The sequence below is a fragment of the Sinocyclocheilus rhinocerous genome, unplaced genomic scaffold (assembly GCF_001515625.1).
Source record: "Sinocyclocheilus rhinocerous isolate Xijiao unplaced genomic scaffold, SAMN03320098_v1.1 scaffold418, whole genome shotgun sequence".
In the NCBI taxonomy this organism is placed as follows: domain Eukaryota; kingdom Metazoa; phylum Chordata; class Actinopteri; order Cypriniformes; family Cyprinidae; genus Sinocyclocheilus; species Sinocyclocheilus rhinocerous.
Window position 1 is genome coordinate 206,339 of NW_015651146.1, and position 13,824 is coordinate 220,162.

The 13,824-nt window shown below is 36.9% G+C and overlaps 3 protein-coding genes across 9 annotated transcripts in view; 2 read left to right on the forward strand and 1 right to left on the reverse strand.

Moving 5' to 3' along the window:
- Positions 1–4,178, forward strand: part of LOC107712686 (protein RCC2 homolog) — an 8,065-nt gene extending 3,887 nt beyond the window's left edge. For all 3 annotated transcript variants that reach the window (XM_016518003.1, XM_016518001.1, XM_016518002.1), the window contains exons 5-13: positions 370–501; positions 603–691; positions 788–902; positions 985–1,151; positions 1,227–1,407; positions 1,488–1,593; positions 1,681–1,753; positions 2,680–2,757; positions 2,854–4,178. In XM_016518003.1, coding sequence (XP_016373489.1) covers positions 370–501; positions 603–691; positions 788–902; positions 985–1,151; positions 1,227–1,407; positions 1,488–1,593; positions 1,681–1,753; positions 2,680–2,757; positions 2,854–2,958 — 1,046 coding nt within the window. In that variant the 3' untranslated portion in view covers positions 2,959–4,178. The remainder of the gene's footprint in view (positions 1–369; positions 502–602; positions 692–787; positions 903–984; positions 1,152–1,226; positions 1,408–1,487; positions 1,594–1,680; positions 1,754–2,679; positions 2,758–2,853) is intronic.
- A 562-nt stretch (positions 4,179–4,740) lies between these two features.
- Positions 4,741–5,772, reverse strand: LOC107712671 (60S ribosomal protein L22-like). The gene is made up of 4 exons (XM_016517978.1): positions 5,700–5,772; positions 5,280–5,390; positions 5,035–5,159; positions 4,741–4,933 (listed from the first exon to the last, which is right to left on the reverse strand). Exons 1-4 carry the CDS (start codon positions 5,709–5,711, stop codon positions 4,789–4,791), a joined length of 393 nt encoding a protein of 130 aa, XP_016373464.1. The 5' UTR covers positions 5,712–5,772; the 3' UTR covers positions 4,741–4,788.
- A 536-nt stretch (positions 5,773–6,308) lies between these two features.
- The window catches only part of LOC107712689 (RING finger protein 207-like), an 8,281-nt gene continuing 765 nt past the window's right edge, over positions 6,309–13,824 (forward strand). Inside the window, exons 1-16 of one of the 5 annotated variants that reach the window (XM_016518007.1) lie at positions 6,309–6,432; positions 6,750–6,940; positions 8,272–8,404; positions 10,200–10,344; positions 10,487–10,568; positions 10,656–10,731; positions 10,842–10,967; positions 11,085–11,131; positions 11,844–11,916; positions 11,999–12,067; positions 12,168–12,233; positions 12,307–12,428; positions 12,520–12,697; positions 12,895–13,080; positions 13,167–13,218; positions 13,321–13,438. In XM_016518007.1, coding sequence (XP_016373493.1) covers positions 6,750–6,940; positions 8,272–8,404; positions 10,200–10,344; positions 10,487–10,568; positions 10,656–10,731; positions 10,842–10,967; positions 11,085–11,131; positions 11,844–11,916; positions 11,999–12,067; positions 12,168–12,233; positions 12,307–12,428; positions 12,520–12,697; positions 12,895–13,080; positions 13,167–13,218; positions 13,321–13,438 — 1,664 coding nt within the window. In that variant the 5' untranslated portion in view covers positions 6,309–6,432. Of the gene's footprint in view, positions 6,433–6,749; positions 6,941–7,292; positions 7,733–8,271; positions 8,405–10,199; positions 10,345–10,486; positions 10,569–10,655; positions 10,732–10,841; positions 10,968–11,084; positions 11,132–11,843; positions 11,917–11,998; positions 12,068–12,164; positions 12,234–12,306; positions 12,429–12,519; positions 12,698–12,894; positions 13,081–13,166; positions 13,219–13,320; positions 13,439–13,824 lie in introns of those variants that run through there. The other 4 variants (XM_016518005.1, XM_016518008.1, XM_016518009.1 and 1 more) reach the window with 4 other exon arrangements.

Here is a 13,824-nt window from a genome sequence, read left to right on the forward strand (position 1 = left end):
ATATGGTAAGGAGCGTAACATTTCCGTCACACGCTTGAGGTATTCGGCCAATCATAACGCACTGGATAGCTGGCCAATCACAGCACACCTTGCTTTTCAGACCGATGAGCTTTGTAAAAATCGACGCGTTTCAGAAAGGCGAGGCATAGAGGAGAAACAATAATGTACAGTATGTGGAAAATAATGTGTTTTTTGAACCTTGAACCTTTAAAAAAAAAAATCTTTCTGACCCCAAACTGTTGAATGGTAGTGTATATATTTTCCCACATAATAACAGTTGGTCACTAAACTATTATAGGACCCAGCCATCTTCATAAAAGAAAACGACTAAACTTAAAGATACTAATTTCTGCCTCTGGTCCCTCTCAGGTCGTAATGAAAAAGGGCAGTTGGGTCATGGAGATACTAAACGATTGGAGGCTCCAAAGCTAGTTGAGGACCTGGGGGAGGAAGTTATTGTAGCAGCTGCTTGTGGTAGAAACCACACCATGGCTTTAACAGGTAGGCAAACATTTGCTAAATGCGATATGTTTGTCATATAAATGTGATAATTATAATTGTCGCAAACTGCAAATGTGGTGTTCTTATGCTTTGTCTCACAGAAAATGGTACTGTCTACTCCTTTGGAGAAAACAAACTGGGGCAGCTAGGTCAGGGCAATCAGACAGATGCTGTGCTCAGCCCAGCTACAGTAAGACTCTCCCTTACTCACTTAATGGGGCTTTATTGGAAAGTGCTCTTTCTATGTTGAATGCTCCACAAAACATCTGCATTAATTTACCTACAGATCCAGTACAACGGGCAGCCAATAGTCAAAGTTGCCTGTGGTGCGGAGTTCACTATGATTGTGGACTGCAAGGGGAACCTTTATTCTTTCGGTTGCCCAGAATACGGCCAACTAGGTATGTAAAACTGTAGTCCAGTGCGACTTGAAATAGTTATCAAATACATCTATTTGGATTATTTACTCTTTGTATCTAAAAGGGCATAACTCAGACGGAAAGTTCATCGCTCGTGCCCAGCGCATTGGATTTGACTGTGAGCTGATCCCTAGACGGGTGGCCATTTTCATTGAGAAGACCAAGGATGGCCAAGTGCTTCCTGTGCCCAATGTTGTGGCTCGGGATGTGGCATGTGGGGCCAATCATACGGTGAGTAGCAAGTTTGTGGATTGTTGTGTAAGTCAGACGTGGATGAATTAAGACTGAATTGTTGCTTCCTCACAGCTGGTTCTGGATTCCCAAAAGCGTGTGTTTTCGTGGGGATTTGGGGGATATGGACGACTAGGCCACACCGAGCAGAAAGACGAGATGGTACCACGGTTAGTCAAGCTCTTTGACTTCCCTGGCCGTGGAGCAACTCAAATATACTGTGGCTACCAGTGTTCTTTTGCTGTTAATGAAACGGGTAAGTATGTAATTCCTCCCTGGGAAAAAAACACAACCTTCATCATCTATTGGTGGTTAATGCTGATTCTCTTTCCTCAGGTGGTCTGTTTTTCTGGGGAGTGACTAACACGTCCCGTGAGTCCACCATGTACCCCAAAGCTGTGCAGGATCTGTGCGGATGGAAAATACGCAGTCTGGCCTGTGGGTAAGTAAAGGCAGAGGACTGTGTTTTATAAAACATTTTGAAATGTTTGCAGAATGTTGATTAGATGTTGTCTCTAACTCCTCTCAGGAAAAGCAGTATTATCATAGCAGCTGATGATAGCACCATTAGCTGGGGACCATCACCCACATTTGGAGAGCTGGTATGTTTATCTGTCTTCTGTTAAAGCCCGTTTAAGATTTAGGTCAATAACTACACAAACGTTTTGGGGTCAGTAAGAGATATATATATATATAAAGAAATTAATATTTTTATTCAGCAAGGAGGCGTTACATTGAAAAGTGACCGTAAAGATCATGATAATGTTACAAAATATATATATATATATATATTTTTTTTTCAAATAAATGCTGTTCTTTTGAACTTTCAATTTAGCAAAGAATCCTAAAAGCAATGTAGCAGGGTTTCCAAAAAATATTAAGCAGCACAACTGTTTTCAACATTGATATTAAGAAATGTTTCTTGAGCACAAAATCGGTATGTTAGAATAGAATGATTTCTGAAGGATCAAGTTACCTGCAAGCTCATCTTCCTCCACCTTTGAGTACACTGCCCACAAAATTCAAACAACCGATGCATAAAACCAAATCAGTTTGAACTCAAAATATTGTTTTCTAGTAATCCGTTACACTCAGATGTTCACCACAATATAGAAGATCTGATGCCACTTCATGTGACTTTATAAGTATTTGTGGTGGATAAGTATGAATAAATAGGTGTGTGTTTATCTAACATCAAACGCCAATGATAAAGAACTATATCTGGATACATAAAATGGATACAAAAAAAATGCAATTTAATCCTCATCCTCCTCTTCCTCATCCTGGTTGAACTGGAAGTAGCGAAGCTCATAGTTTTCTTTAGACTTAATGATAAAGTGAGACTGGAGTAATAACTGCTGAAAATCAAGCTTTTCTATCAAAGGAATAAATTAAATTTTAAAATATATTAAAATAGAAAACGGTTATTTAAAAGTGTAATAATATTTCACGCATAAGAGACTTCCATCAATGCGTCTATAAATAGTGTAAGATGGCAAGTTTCTCATATTTAAATTTTGCATTTTAGGGCTATGGTGACAACAAACCCAAGTCATCCACCACTGCTCAAGAGGTCAAAACTCTGGATGGCGTGTACTCCGAACAGGTGAGTTCTGCTGTCAAAAACGTGACTCATATCTTCTCAGAATTCTGTTCTCTGTGATGCACAGTATCGCTATGCAACTGAAAACTGTCATTTCAGGTGATGATGGGCTATTCGCACTCCCTGGTTATTGCTCGGCAAGACACCGAGCAGGAGACGGAAAAGCTCGAGAAGCTTCCCGAATACAACCCGCGCACACTCTGATTGGACACCATTCACATTTTCTCTAGGGGCTTTTATTAATGGAATGCCTCTGCTCACTAGGTCACCTGTGTAATCAGTTTGGTTGGGATGGGATTGTTTATTTTTCTTTATTTTTGGACATCATATTACATGTTTGAAAAACAAGCCACATGTTGGATAAAAGTATGAAAGAAGTTGCATTAACTGATCTGCTCAGGCGTTCGAGAATGGTAATTGTGGCATCACACACCTGATTTAATTTCACAATAGAGCCAGCAACTGCTCAGAGCACTTGGATTCCACTGGATCCGTCCCCTTTACTTGTACATTCCTAATGGAAGTATATCTCAGATTGTTTTGTTGATTATTTTTCCATAACAATGACTGTGAGATTCAGGTCTGCTCTCTTCCAAAAACTGGTGCTAAATCATTCTAATGCAGACTATCAGTGGGCTCATGGTTAACTGAAAGACAAACTCACTCCATTCTTGTGCCTTTTTAAGTGAGATGATTCAGGCTGAGGAAGTTCAGTTGGTCCTATGACAACTCAAGTGTTATGGGGCACTTCATCTTTTATACATCACTTTCATTACTTCCATCACCATACGTAAGAACATCATTTTCCTCAAGTCAAAAGACCACGTTGCTAATATGCAAGCTTTTTTCCTCTCTATTTTTAGGATACAGACTCCTGTTAATCTGATCAGGGAAGTATTATCAACTCCTGCAATGCAAATGAGACATCAGCTGTGAGACTTTATTAAAATTCATTCTCCCCCTTTTTTTTTTTTTTTTTTAAGAAATGTAAATCATTAATTTTCCTGTCCTTTCTAGTATTGTAAACTACAGAAATGCTGTTCTCATGTGTTGATGTTAGCATGTTTTGGAAATAATGGACTTGATGTTGAGAAGAGTAGGATTGTCCCATCATCTGGGACCACACTGTCTTTAAAGAGCATCATTTCATGCAATATGTTGAATACTGTGCCATTTCTTTGAATTCACCTGGGCTTAAACTGTGATCACATTTGTTTCATAATCTGTTTGTCAGTCCATACAAGAATCCATCCAGTTTGTGGGCAAGCAACAAGCTGATGTGTTTTATGTTCTATAATTTTTAATTGTGAACTTACAAGAAATGTTCATTTGTTTAAGCAGTATATGTCCAGGAACTGGAATTCCAACTCCTATTCTGAAATGTTATTTTTTTCTTGCTATTAAATAAAGGTTCATGCAAGTTGGTATATGTTGCTGCAGTTTTTTTTAACCATGCATATGCTTTTTTTTTTTACTCCTTTTACTCAAGTTAGCAGTGTGTTATCTTAGTTGGCATTAAGTGAAAATTCACCGTATTTATTTTCCAAACGCATGTTACAGGTGTTGTGAACAATTTATCTGTGCACATTTCATTTATAAAAAAAAAATGTTTTGACTTAGTAATGTTTAATCAAAGTATCATAACTGGACCTTTCGGTAAAAACGACAGATTTTTTTTTTTTCTTCTGATGAAGTATGAGGAATTCTCCAATAATTTAGTCTGCATAAACCTGCCCCTGCAAGCTCCTCTTCCTCCACTTTTCAGTACACTGCCAACAAAATTCAAACAACCGATGCATAAAACCAAACTAAAAATATTCTGTAGTAATAGGTTACACTCAGATGTTCACCACAATATAGAAGATCTGATGCCACTTCATTTCGACTATGTATTTGTGGTGGATAACTATGAATAAATAGGTGTGTGTTTATCTAACATCGAAACACCAGTGATAAAGAACTATATCTGGATACATAAAATGTAGTCGTATATGAATTTATTTAACTGTAAACAAAACACAAAACTGCAAGAATTTAATCCTCATCCTCCTCTTCTTCCTCATCCTGGTTTATCTGGAAGTAGCGAAGCTCATAGCTTTCTTTAGTGTTAGCCACAACACGCAACCAGTCTCTGAGATTGTTCTTCTTTAAGTATTTCTTTGTAAGGTATTTCAGGTACCTGCAGAATAGACGAGGGCAGTGGAATAAAATGTAAAAAGTTGCAGATAAAAATAAAAATAAAATTGGCAAGACAAAGTCAAGATATATCAAAACACACACCTCTTGGAGAAGGGCACCTCAGAAGAAACAGTGATTTTGCTCTTGCTTCTTTCAATGGTGACCACTCCACCTCCCAGGTTTCCTGCTTTACCGTTGACTTTGATGCGCTCCTGTAGGAACTGCTCCTGTAACCACACATGCAAATGACAAGTCACAATCTCAGACAGCTGGCGGTTATTTGACCTCTTCAGTATAATAAAGATCGTTTTACACAATAGGGCTTTATAAGGGCTTGATCTACTTACAAAGTTGGCAGCATCCATAATGCCATCTTCAACGGGGTGCGTACAGTCCAGCGTGAACTTCAGGACCTGCTTCTTCTTCTTCTTTCCGCCTTTAGAGCTCTGGTGCTTCCTCTGCAATTAAATATATATATTAAAAAAACATACTTATATAATATCTATCGTGTCATTATCATCAGAATAACAAAACCATTAATAGAGGTGTTGCAGAGTTGCGCGCAAGACTGAATTAAGCTCCTTGTGAATATGGCTGCACGAGGTTCTTTCAATGATATTTAACGATTGCTTTACGTACTGTGTTATTACTAAACTTATTTTGTGACAGCGATAGTGTTTAATATTCAATCTCGAATGATTTGTGTACATGATAACGAATGGAAACGTCTGTTATTTTATTCACTAGTTCCGTGTGTTCGCACTTACAACAGGCGCCATCGCGAGTAATTTCGTCGAAAGGAAGAACCGCGACTGCGCGAGCGTGACGTCACAGACTGAGTAATCTAGCCCTGATGTAATCGATGTGCTCGATTTGTCTGTTGTTGGATATAATAATAGACGATTTGCCCAATGATAATAGTAATAAAAAAGTCATAATGTACTCTATGTACGATTTGACCATATACAAAATATGACTTAATTGTTCCCCATGGAACAGAATAACGGTAATCTTATCTTAAAAAACGTGTGACCCACACATAAAAGTCATTTCGTGACGAATTTGGAATGATTAGTAGATGAGAAAATGATGACAGAAATGTCATGTTCGGAAGAATGATCCTTTTAAATGTGAACAGGCGTTCGTGTGTTAAAATGACCCACAAATTCTATTTTTGCATGTATATAAGAAAAGATCTAATGAACTAATGCTAGTGACATCATTATTCTGATATGATATGTTAGTTTGCATGTTAGATTAAGAAAGATATACCGTGTGATTTAATTTTAGCTACCAGGGCTATGCTTTTGACAGACAATGGCATCTGTGTTGTGTTGTGTAATCAATGTTCTGGCCCCAACATATCACCCCCTCATACAGCAGATACAGGAGTGTCAATTGATTGTTTGTTCTTGAAGTCATGTCCTGCACCTAGGAACCCTCACAGAACCTTCACACAGCAATTCATTCCACCTGGCAGAAGCACTCGGACAGGAAAAGGTATTCAGATATTCTATGTGAATGGAATTAAATATGTACATCTATTTCTGTATCTTTTAGTATGTATCTATTCAAGTGACCTTTGACTTTGATGTTGCTTCAGAGCGTATATGGCCTTGTTCAGAGGTTTATAGCTATCTTCTAAGTTCAGTAATGAGTACTGACCTTGGATCTCAAAGAACAATTTAACTATATATTCTTATTCAAGGAGAGCCCAAGGGTACTAAGCATGCTTAGAATATTATTTATGATAGATATACTGTATAAATGTGCAATGTGTAAATGTGCTCAGGCATATACTATATCTATATGTTCAGATGTCTGGAGATATATTTTTCCCTTTGGATAATCTCTATGACCTGGAGAGTGCCAACTGCCATCCTCTGGTGTGCCACTTGTGCCAAGAACAGTATGAGCATCCATGTCTACTGGACTGTTACCACACATTCTGTGCCAGCTGCCTGCGTGGAAGGGCCGTGGACAGCCGACTGACTTGCCCTCTCTGTGGGTAGGTATTTACTTTATTTAATCATTGATCACCTTATTATGACAATTCACACTTAAATAATTATGCATACGTATGGAAGCCTGTTTCCACCACGGTACAAAAAAAAAGGCAATGGTAACCTTTTATCTCACAATTTCTTTTGAGAAGAAAAGTCAGAATTATGAGATATAAATGTGCAATTACAAGAAAAAAGAATTCTGAGTATGTATCTCACAGTTCTGAGTTTATAGCTGGCAATTCTGACTTTTTTTTTTTTCAAAATTGCTAGAAACAAAGTCTGAATTGTGAGATATAAACTCAGAAATGTGAGAAAAAAGTCAGAATTGTAAAATAAAAAGTCACAATTACCTTCTGTATTCTGTGGCGGAAATGGGCGTCCATACTTATGACATGTATGCATTTGAAAAATCTAACATTGTATTTATAGATCTAAATGGTCAAACAACACTGTCTGGTCAACTATATGGTGCCAAGGGCATTTGTAGGAGAGATTGCCTTCAACAGCTGCACCATAAATCCTGCCTTTGTGTTGTGCCTGCCTTGGCACATTCTGCCAAGGCCACTGTGGTATCAAACAATAAACCTAACACTATCTGACACTTGACATTGGATACACAGGTCCTGGGCTGGCTACAGTTAGAGATGGCTGAAACGCCTGTGTGCTCACCCTAAACCTTCCATATAGTAAGTCTAGCAGCAGCTTAATCGCACACCGTAGATCTTGCACATATGGAGGAAATATATAAAAAAATGGAAAAAAGGTTGGTGGTCTTTATAAGGCAGCATGTTAGAGTAAGTATGAATTTGTTTTTTAGCTGGTTCAATATTTATCTGAAGGTTAAGTTACTGCAAAAATTTCTCAGTATTTGTGTTGCATTATGAGTGTTGCAGTATGAGTGTTACATTATGGCATTGCGATTGCATGCATTATGTATTTGTAATTGTTGTGCATCAGCAATGCAAAGGAGAATGCTAATGTTACAGTATAGGACAATATATCATTGTTTAAAACACTTTTTGTCAAATACATCGTGAATGCTTCTCATAAAAGTGAATTCACAGGGAATCTTTGAACTATTAAGCTTAGAAATATTAAAATAGTCTTTTTGTCTAGGAATTATGTTTATTTGAGTCTCATGTTTGTGTCTATTTCTGTCTGTGTGGGGGTTTATCTATCAGTCTCCGTTATATCTCAGAATTAAAAAGAGAGCTATTTGTGTCATTGTTGCTATGAGGGAGAGATAAACTCGTCAATGCCAGATGTATGACTTTATCAGGCAATGGGTCAAAAGTTCTGCACAGGCACACAAAACTGTCTGTTTCTTTTGTAGACATCAGTCTGTTGTGAAAGGAATAAATGCACTTCCCCCAGAGGATCGACTCCTGAAGTTCTTGGTGGACAGTTCAGCAGACAGTGAGGAAACTGTGCAGTGTGCCAACTGTGATTTGGAGTGCAAGAAACAGGTCTCATTATCACCATCTCAACACTGAAACATGCACTTCCTAAAAAATGTAACGGTTATAGTTCCTTAAAGTCACAATGTAATAGAAATAGCGGCAGATCTTTTCTCGCATATTGTGATGTACATCCAAGTGAAATAGATTATAGAAAAAACATTTTTAGGGTGGCGGTTTTATCCATTGGATGTTGATTGGATGGAGGCAGATCTGAATGTGAGCTTATATAGTGATAATATGATAGCACTTTTACAGAATATATATTTTGAGAAAAAAAATGCAATTGCCAAAATGTGAAATATTTCATTAATACATTTATTTATAATATAGTTCTTGCAAAAGTTGTGGTTACACTTTTTAAAGGAAAAGTTCACCCCAAAATTAAAATTTGCTGACAATTTACTCACCCTCAGGCCATCCAAAATGTAAATGTGTTTGTTACTTATCGGAAAAGATTTGGTGACACATTACATCATTTGCTCACTAATGGATCCTCTGCAATTAATGGGTGCCGTCAGAATCAGAGTCCAAACAAAAGCATCACAATTATCCATGTGATCAGTTAATGTCTTATGAAGTGAAAAGCTGTGTTTGTAATAAACAAATCCATCATTAAGGCATTTTAACATTGAAACGTTAAAGTTACAGCTAAAGTTCCAGTCCATAATACATAATAGCACTTCCTCCAGTGAAAAAGTCCATCCCCTGTAGTCCTCTCACATCAAAATCCACTGACAAATTTGTTTAGAACTGTTTTGGACTGTTTTTGCTTTTTGCTTGATCTGTGCATATTTCCCTCCTGGTTCAGACAAGTGGACTTTGTTTTTTACAAGAGAAAATATGATAGAGGACTCACATTTTAGATGGAAGCAACGGTTTGAAGTTAAAAACATAGCTTAATCATTTCAAGATTTATATACGATACAAGATTTATTACCGATTTTTGGACTCTCATTCTGACGGCACCCATTCACTGCAGAAGATCCATTGGTGAGCAAATGATGTAATGCTACATTTCTCCAAATCTGTTCCGATAAAATAAACAAACCCATCTTCATCATTGATAGCCTGAGGATAAGTACATTTTCAGCAAATGTTGATTTTTGGATGAACTATTCCTTTAAGATCTTTTCTTCTTTATTGTGATGTCCATCCTAGTGAAACAGATTATCGAATAATAATAAAAAAGGTAGGGTGGGGGTTTTATCCATTGGTTGTTGACTGGATGGAGGCACATCTGAATGTGACCTTGCTGTCGATTGTAAGAAAGGGATGGGGTTTATAGGGACTAATTTATTGGAAAAGTCAAAGGCTTTTAAGTGCTGGCATAAATTAAATCCAATAATTAGTCTATACATTAAACAACAATACTAAACAAATTAAAAACATATTTTATGAATGTACTTTTTAATAAAATATTACTGACTGTCTTAGTGTCTTTAACAACACATTGTCATATGAACAACTAGTCAGTACATATTTAAGTATGTGTTTGAGCCACTGAAAAGAACCGTTAGAGTCAAACAAAGAGTCATTAGAATAATTTGTTCAGGAATTGGTCAACAGCAGTTGCGCTGTACCTTTTTGATTCACTAAAAAGAATTGGCTCATAAGAGTCATTCGTTGGGAATCAGACTACATGGTCGCGCTGTAGATTCAGTAGTGGTGTTTGTGCATGGAATTCAGTTTATCAGTATTTTGTAAGCACGAATGCCAATATTTTTATTTATGTATTTAAATTTTTTTTTAAAGATTCGATTTTGTCTGGTTACGCATTTAAATCTTCTGTCACAAACCCCAGAATGTGGATGCAATGTATTATTGCAACACTTGTTGCCAGCCACTGTGTCAAGACTGCAGGGAAACCACCCACAAAGCCAAGATGTTTTCCTGTCACGAGATTGTCTCCTTGGCAAAGCACACCAAAGAAGCCCACAAAAAATGTGGTGTGTGTTTTGAATTACTTTAAACCACTTCTCAAGTTTCCCCCGCAAAATATAAACGAATAAAATTCATTTCAAATTCATGCCAAAAACAAGTCTTTGATGCTAAAGCTTTGAGATTCATGCAGTTTCTGTCTGATTGCAGCCCTCCATGAGGAACTCTACATCATGTTTTCAACGGAGAAAAAGTCCATGCTCTGCATCAACTGCTTCAGAGACATGCAAGTGTGAGTTATAAACTTAACTCACAGAGCATGTAATTAGCATAGCACACATCTGATTTCAAAATAATCTGGGTTTGTCTAATTCCATAGGGAGAGCAGAGCACACTGCATTGATATTGAGACAGCATATATACAAGGCTGTGAAAAATTGGACCAAGCCGTCTTAGTGAGTTTCTCTCCCATCCTCCTTTTCTTCCGCAGTAATGTGTTCTTTCATCTGTGTCTGTATTGTGTGGAGCTGTGAAGCACCTATCGAAGTCATTTCACTCTCTTCAGGCTGTTAAGGAGCTTCAGACGTCAGCGCGAGAAGCCATTACTCTGCTCAGAGCCATGATTGGAGAGGTCAGGGCCAACGTGGATGAAGAAGAGAGCGCCATGTCCACTCTGTTCAATAATATGCAGGTTTCATACACAATTACTTGACTTATTAATCTCTCTGGCTACACTTAAATGATTTGGATATTTAAAAAATGTGTCATCATTTTGAAATTGGTGATTCACATATATTGTTTTCCTCAGGAAAGACTAGCAGAAAGAAAAAAGATTCTACTCAAGGCAGCACGAAGGTAAGTAAAATATATATAACTTAAAAATACGTAAATAGAAAAATAAAACATATTCTACATTAAAATCTCGTACATGACATTAAAGCACTAACTGCACCATTATGCTTTTTGTCAGACAAAAATATATTGATCACAAATGTTTAATAGGGTGTTTATGCATGTTTATTATTTATGTAAATGTTTAATATTTTTAGGGTGACAATTTAACCATCAGTCCAGGGACTGCAGATGCAAAATAGCCTTCTGGCTAATTCTGGCACGTTGTACATTTATGTATTATTGATGTGCATTGTCCCTGTCAACTAAACCTGAAATAAATAAATAGTGCAGTGAAATATTAAAATATGAATAATTAGAGATATATTACAATATATTTGTACCATCTCAGTTATCAGCTTATATTATAGTTATCAGAGGTTTCAATATCTATTTTAATATTAAAATTTTAATATCTGCCATTTATCAGTTATCAACCATAACATAATTATTGGTATCAGAATTTTAATTTCAGTGCATCACTATTAATTATATTTAATATATTGTTGTTTGAGATATAATTGAGATATAACTGCATATTAATATAATAACAATATATGTAATCTCAGCGCGCACACAAAATGACAAAGGCAAAGGATGACCAAAGATCTTGATTAAGGAACACTTATTAACACTTATAGGAACACGAATCTTCTTTTGTGTTTTTATTTTCTAGTCAGCATGAGGAGAAGGAGAGAGCCTTCAAAGAGCAGTTATCTCATCTTGCAGCGCTCCTGCCAACTCTCCAGGTAATCGCGTTGTCTTCATGCATCTTAATGTTTTCACATATTCTTCTTGCTTTCAGACATGTTTCCATTGAATTCTCTCCAGGTTCATCTTGTCACATGTTCGGCCTTCCTAAGCTCAGCGAATAAGTTTGAGTTCTTGGACATGGGATATGTGAGTACAAACAAATGAAATATTTTTTATCAAATAATAAAATAATAAAATGGTACCAATAATTAGAATCATAATTGATTGATTTGACCTCACACAGCAGTTAATGGAGAGACTAAAGAAGATTGTGAAACTACCACACAGACTGAGACCAGCACAGAGCAGTAAGGTTAGTTTACTAAATTCAAATATGTTAGATAAGTCAGTGCTGAAGTTATATCTGCTGTAATGTATCTACGCAGATAAACACAGAGTATCGCTCCGAGTTCGCTCGCTGCCTGGAGCCGCTCTTGCTGTTGGGGCAGCGGCGTTCAGTGTCCACTACAGGGAGTGTGGCTTTAGGTCTGGGAAACGCCAGTGGACTGTGAGTCTATTTATTCAAGCAGACTAAATATGCTTATTAAAAAAGTAGCACTTAAACATATTAAATTAATCTTTTTATCATCTTCCTGCAGCATGCAATCATCTCTGTCAGTGCAGTGTCACTCTCCAGCCATGAGTGACATGTCACTGTGTTCCTCGGTGGTGCGCAGGCCGACTTCACACCGTTACATCAGCACCAAGGTCCTGCTGGCGGAGGGTGGAGAGACGCCCTTTATGGAGCACTGCTGCAACTACGAGAACAGCTACAGGGTGTGTTTCTCATGCACACATGAGGTTCAGTCCATTATATTTTATTTTTAGCCTTTTTCCGGGCTAATGTAACAAATGAAAATGATATTATATTACGTAACCATAAAGTCCAACCCCTAAACACATATTTCCATAGGAAAAGAACGTTTTGAAATATTGTACTGCAACTGACAAATTCTCCATGTCTGTTCAACTAGACTTTACAGACAGAAATCCAGAAGCTCAAAGACCAGGTGCAGGAGATTCACAGAGACCTGACCAAGCACCATTCACTCAGCAAACCCGACACCATGAATGAGATTTTGGAGAGGTCTGTTCAGGTGGACAGACAGATCTCATCAGAGTACTCCTCAGTCGAGCTCATGCGGGCCATGTTCGAGGAGGTGAGATGCCGATACTTGCCAATAGCCTACTGACATTTGGAGGATGTGAAGAACACAACTCACTGTGCCATCAATTTTGTTTTTAGATTTGGGAGGAGACATTACAAAGGGTGGCAAATGAACAGGAGATTTATGAAGGTGTGTAAGTATATAAATGCATATTATTTCTCTGCTCACTGCAGTTATATCGGAGTTACCATATTTAGTGAACTTTTTGTTGATGTTACCTTTTCTTTTCAGCACAACTTCATGACCTCCTTCAGTTAAAACAGGAGAACTCCTTTTTGACCACTATTTCCAGACAAATAGGCCCCTACATTCGCTCCATAGCAAAAGTGAAAGAGCGTCTCGAGCCCAGGTACTGGAGAGCTTGATGTATCGTTCACATCGCTTATAGAGTACTATAAATAATATAAATACACTACTGTTCAAAAGTTTGAGATCTGTAAGATTATTATCTGTAAGATTTAATGTTTTTGAAATAAGTGTCTCATGCTCATTAAGACTGCATTTATTTGATCAAAAAAATAAAGTAAATGTAAATATTAATGTTATTAATATTATTATTAATAGTAAAAAGTAAAATAGTACTATTGTGAAATTTTGCTACAATTTAAAAGAACTGTTTTCCTTTTTAATACATTTTAAAATAGAATTTATTCTTGTGATGGCAAAACTGAATTTTTAAAGTATATATATATATATATAAATTTTTTTTTAATATATATTTTTTAAAAATGAATA

Bases quoted from the DNA above. Each gene is read 5' to 3' on its own strand.
- LOC107712671 (XM_016517978.1), bottom strand. The intron at 5,160-5,279 runs GTAAGTAGATCA...GTGTGGTTACAG, and splicing joins TTATGGATGCTGCCAACTTT to GAGCAGTTCCTACAGGAGCG. The intron at 4,934-5,034 runs GTGTGTGTTTTG...TCTATTCTGCAG, and splicing joins GAGGTGCCCTTCTCCAAGAG to GTACCTGAAATACCTTACAA.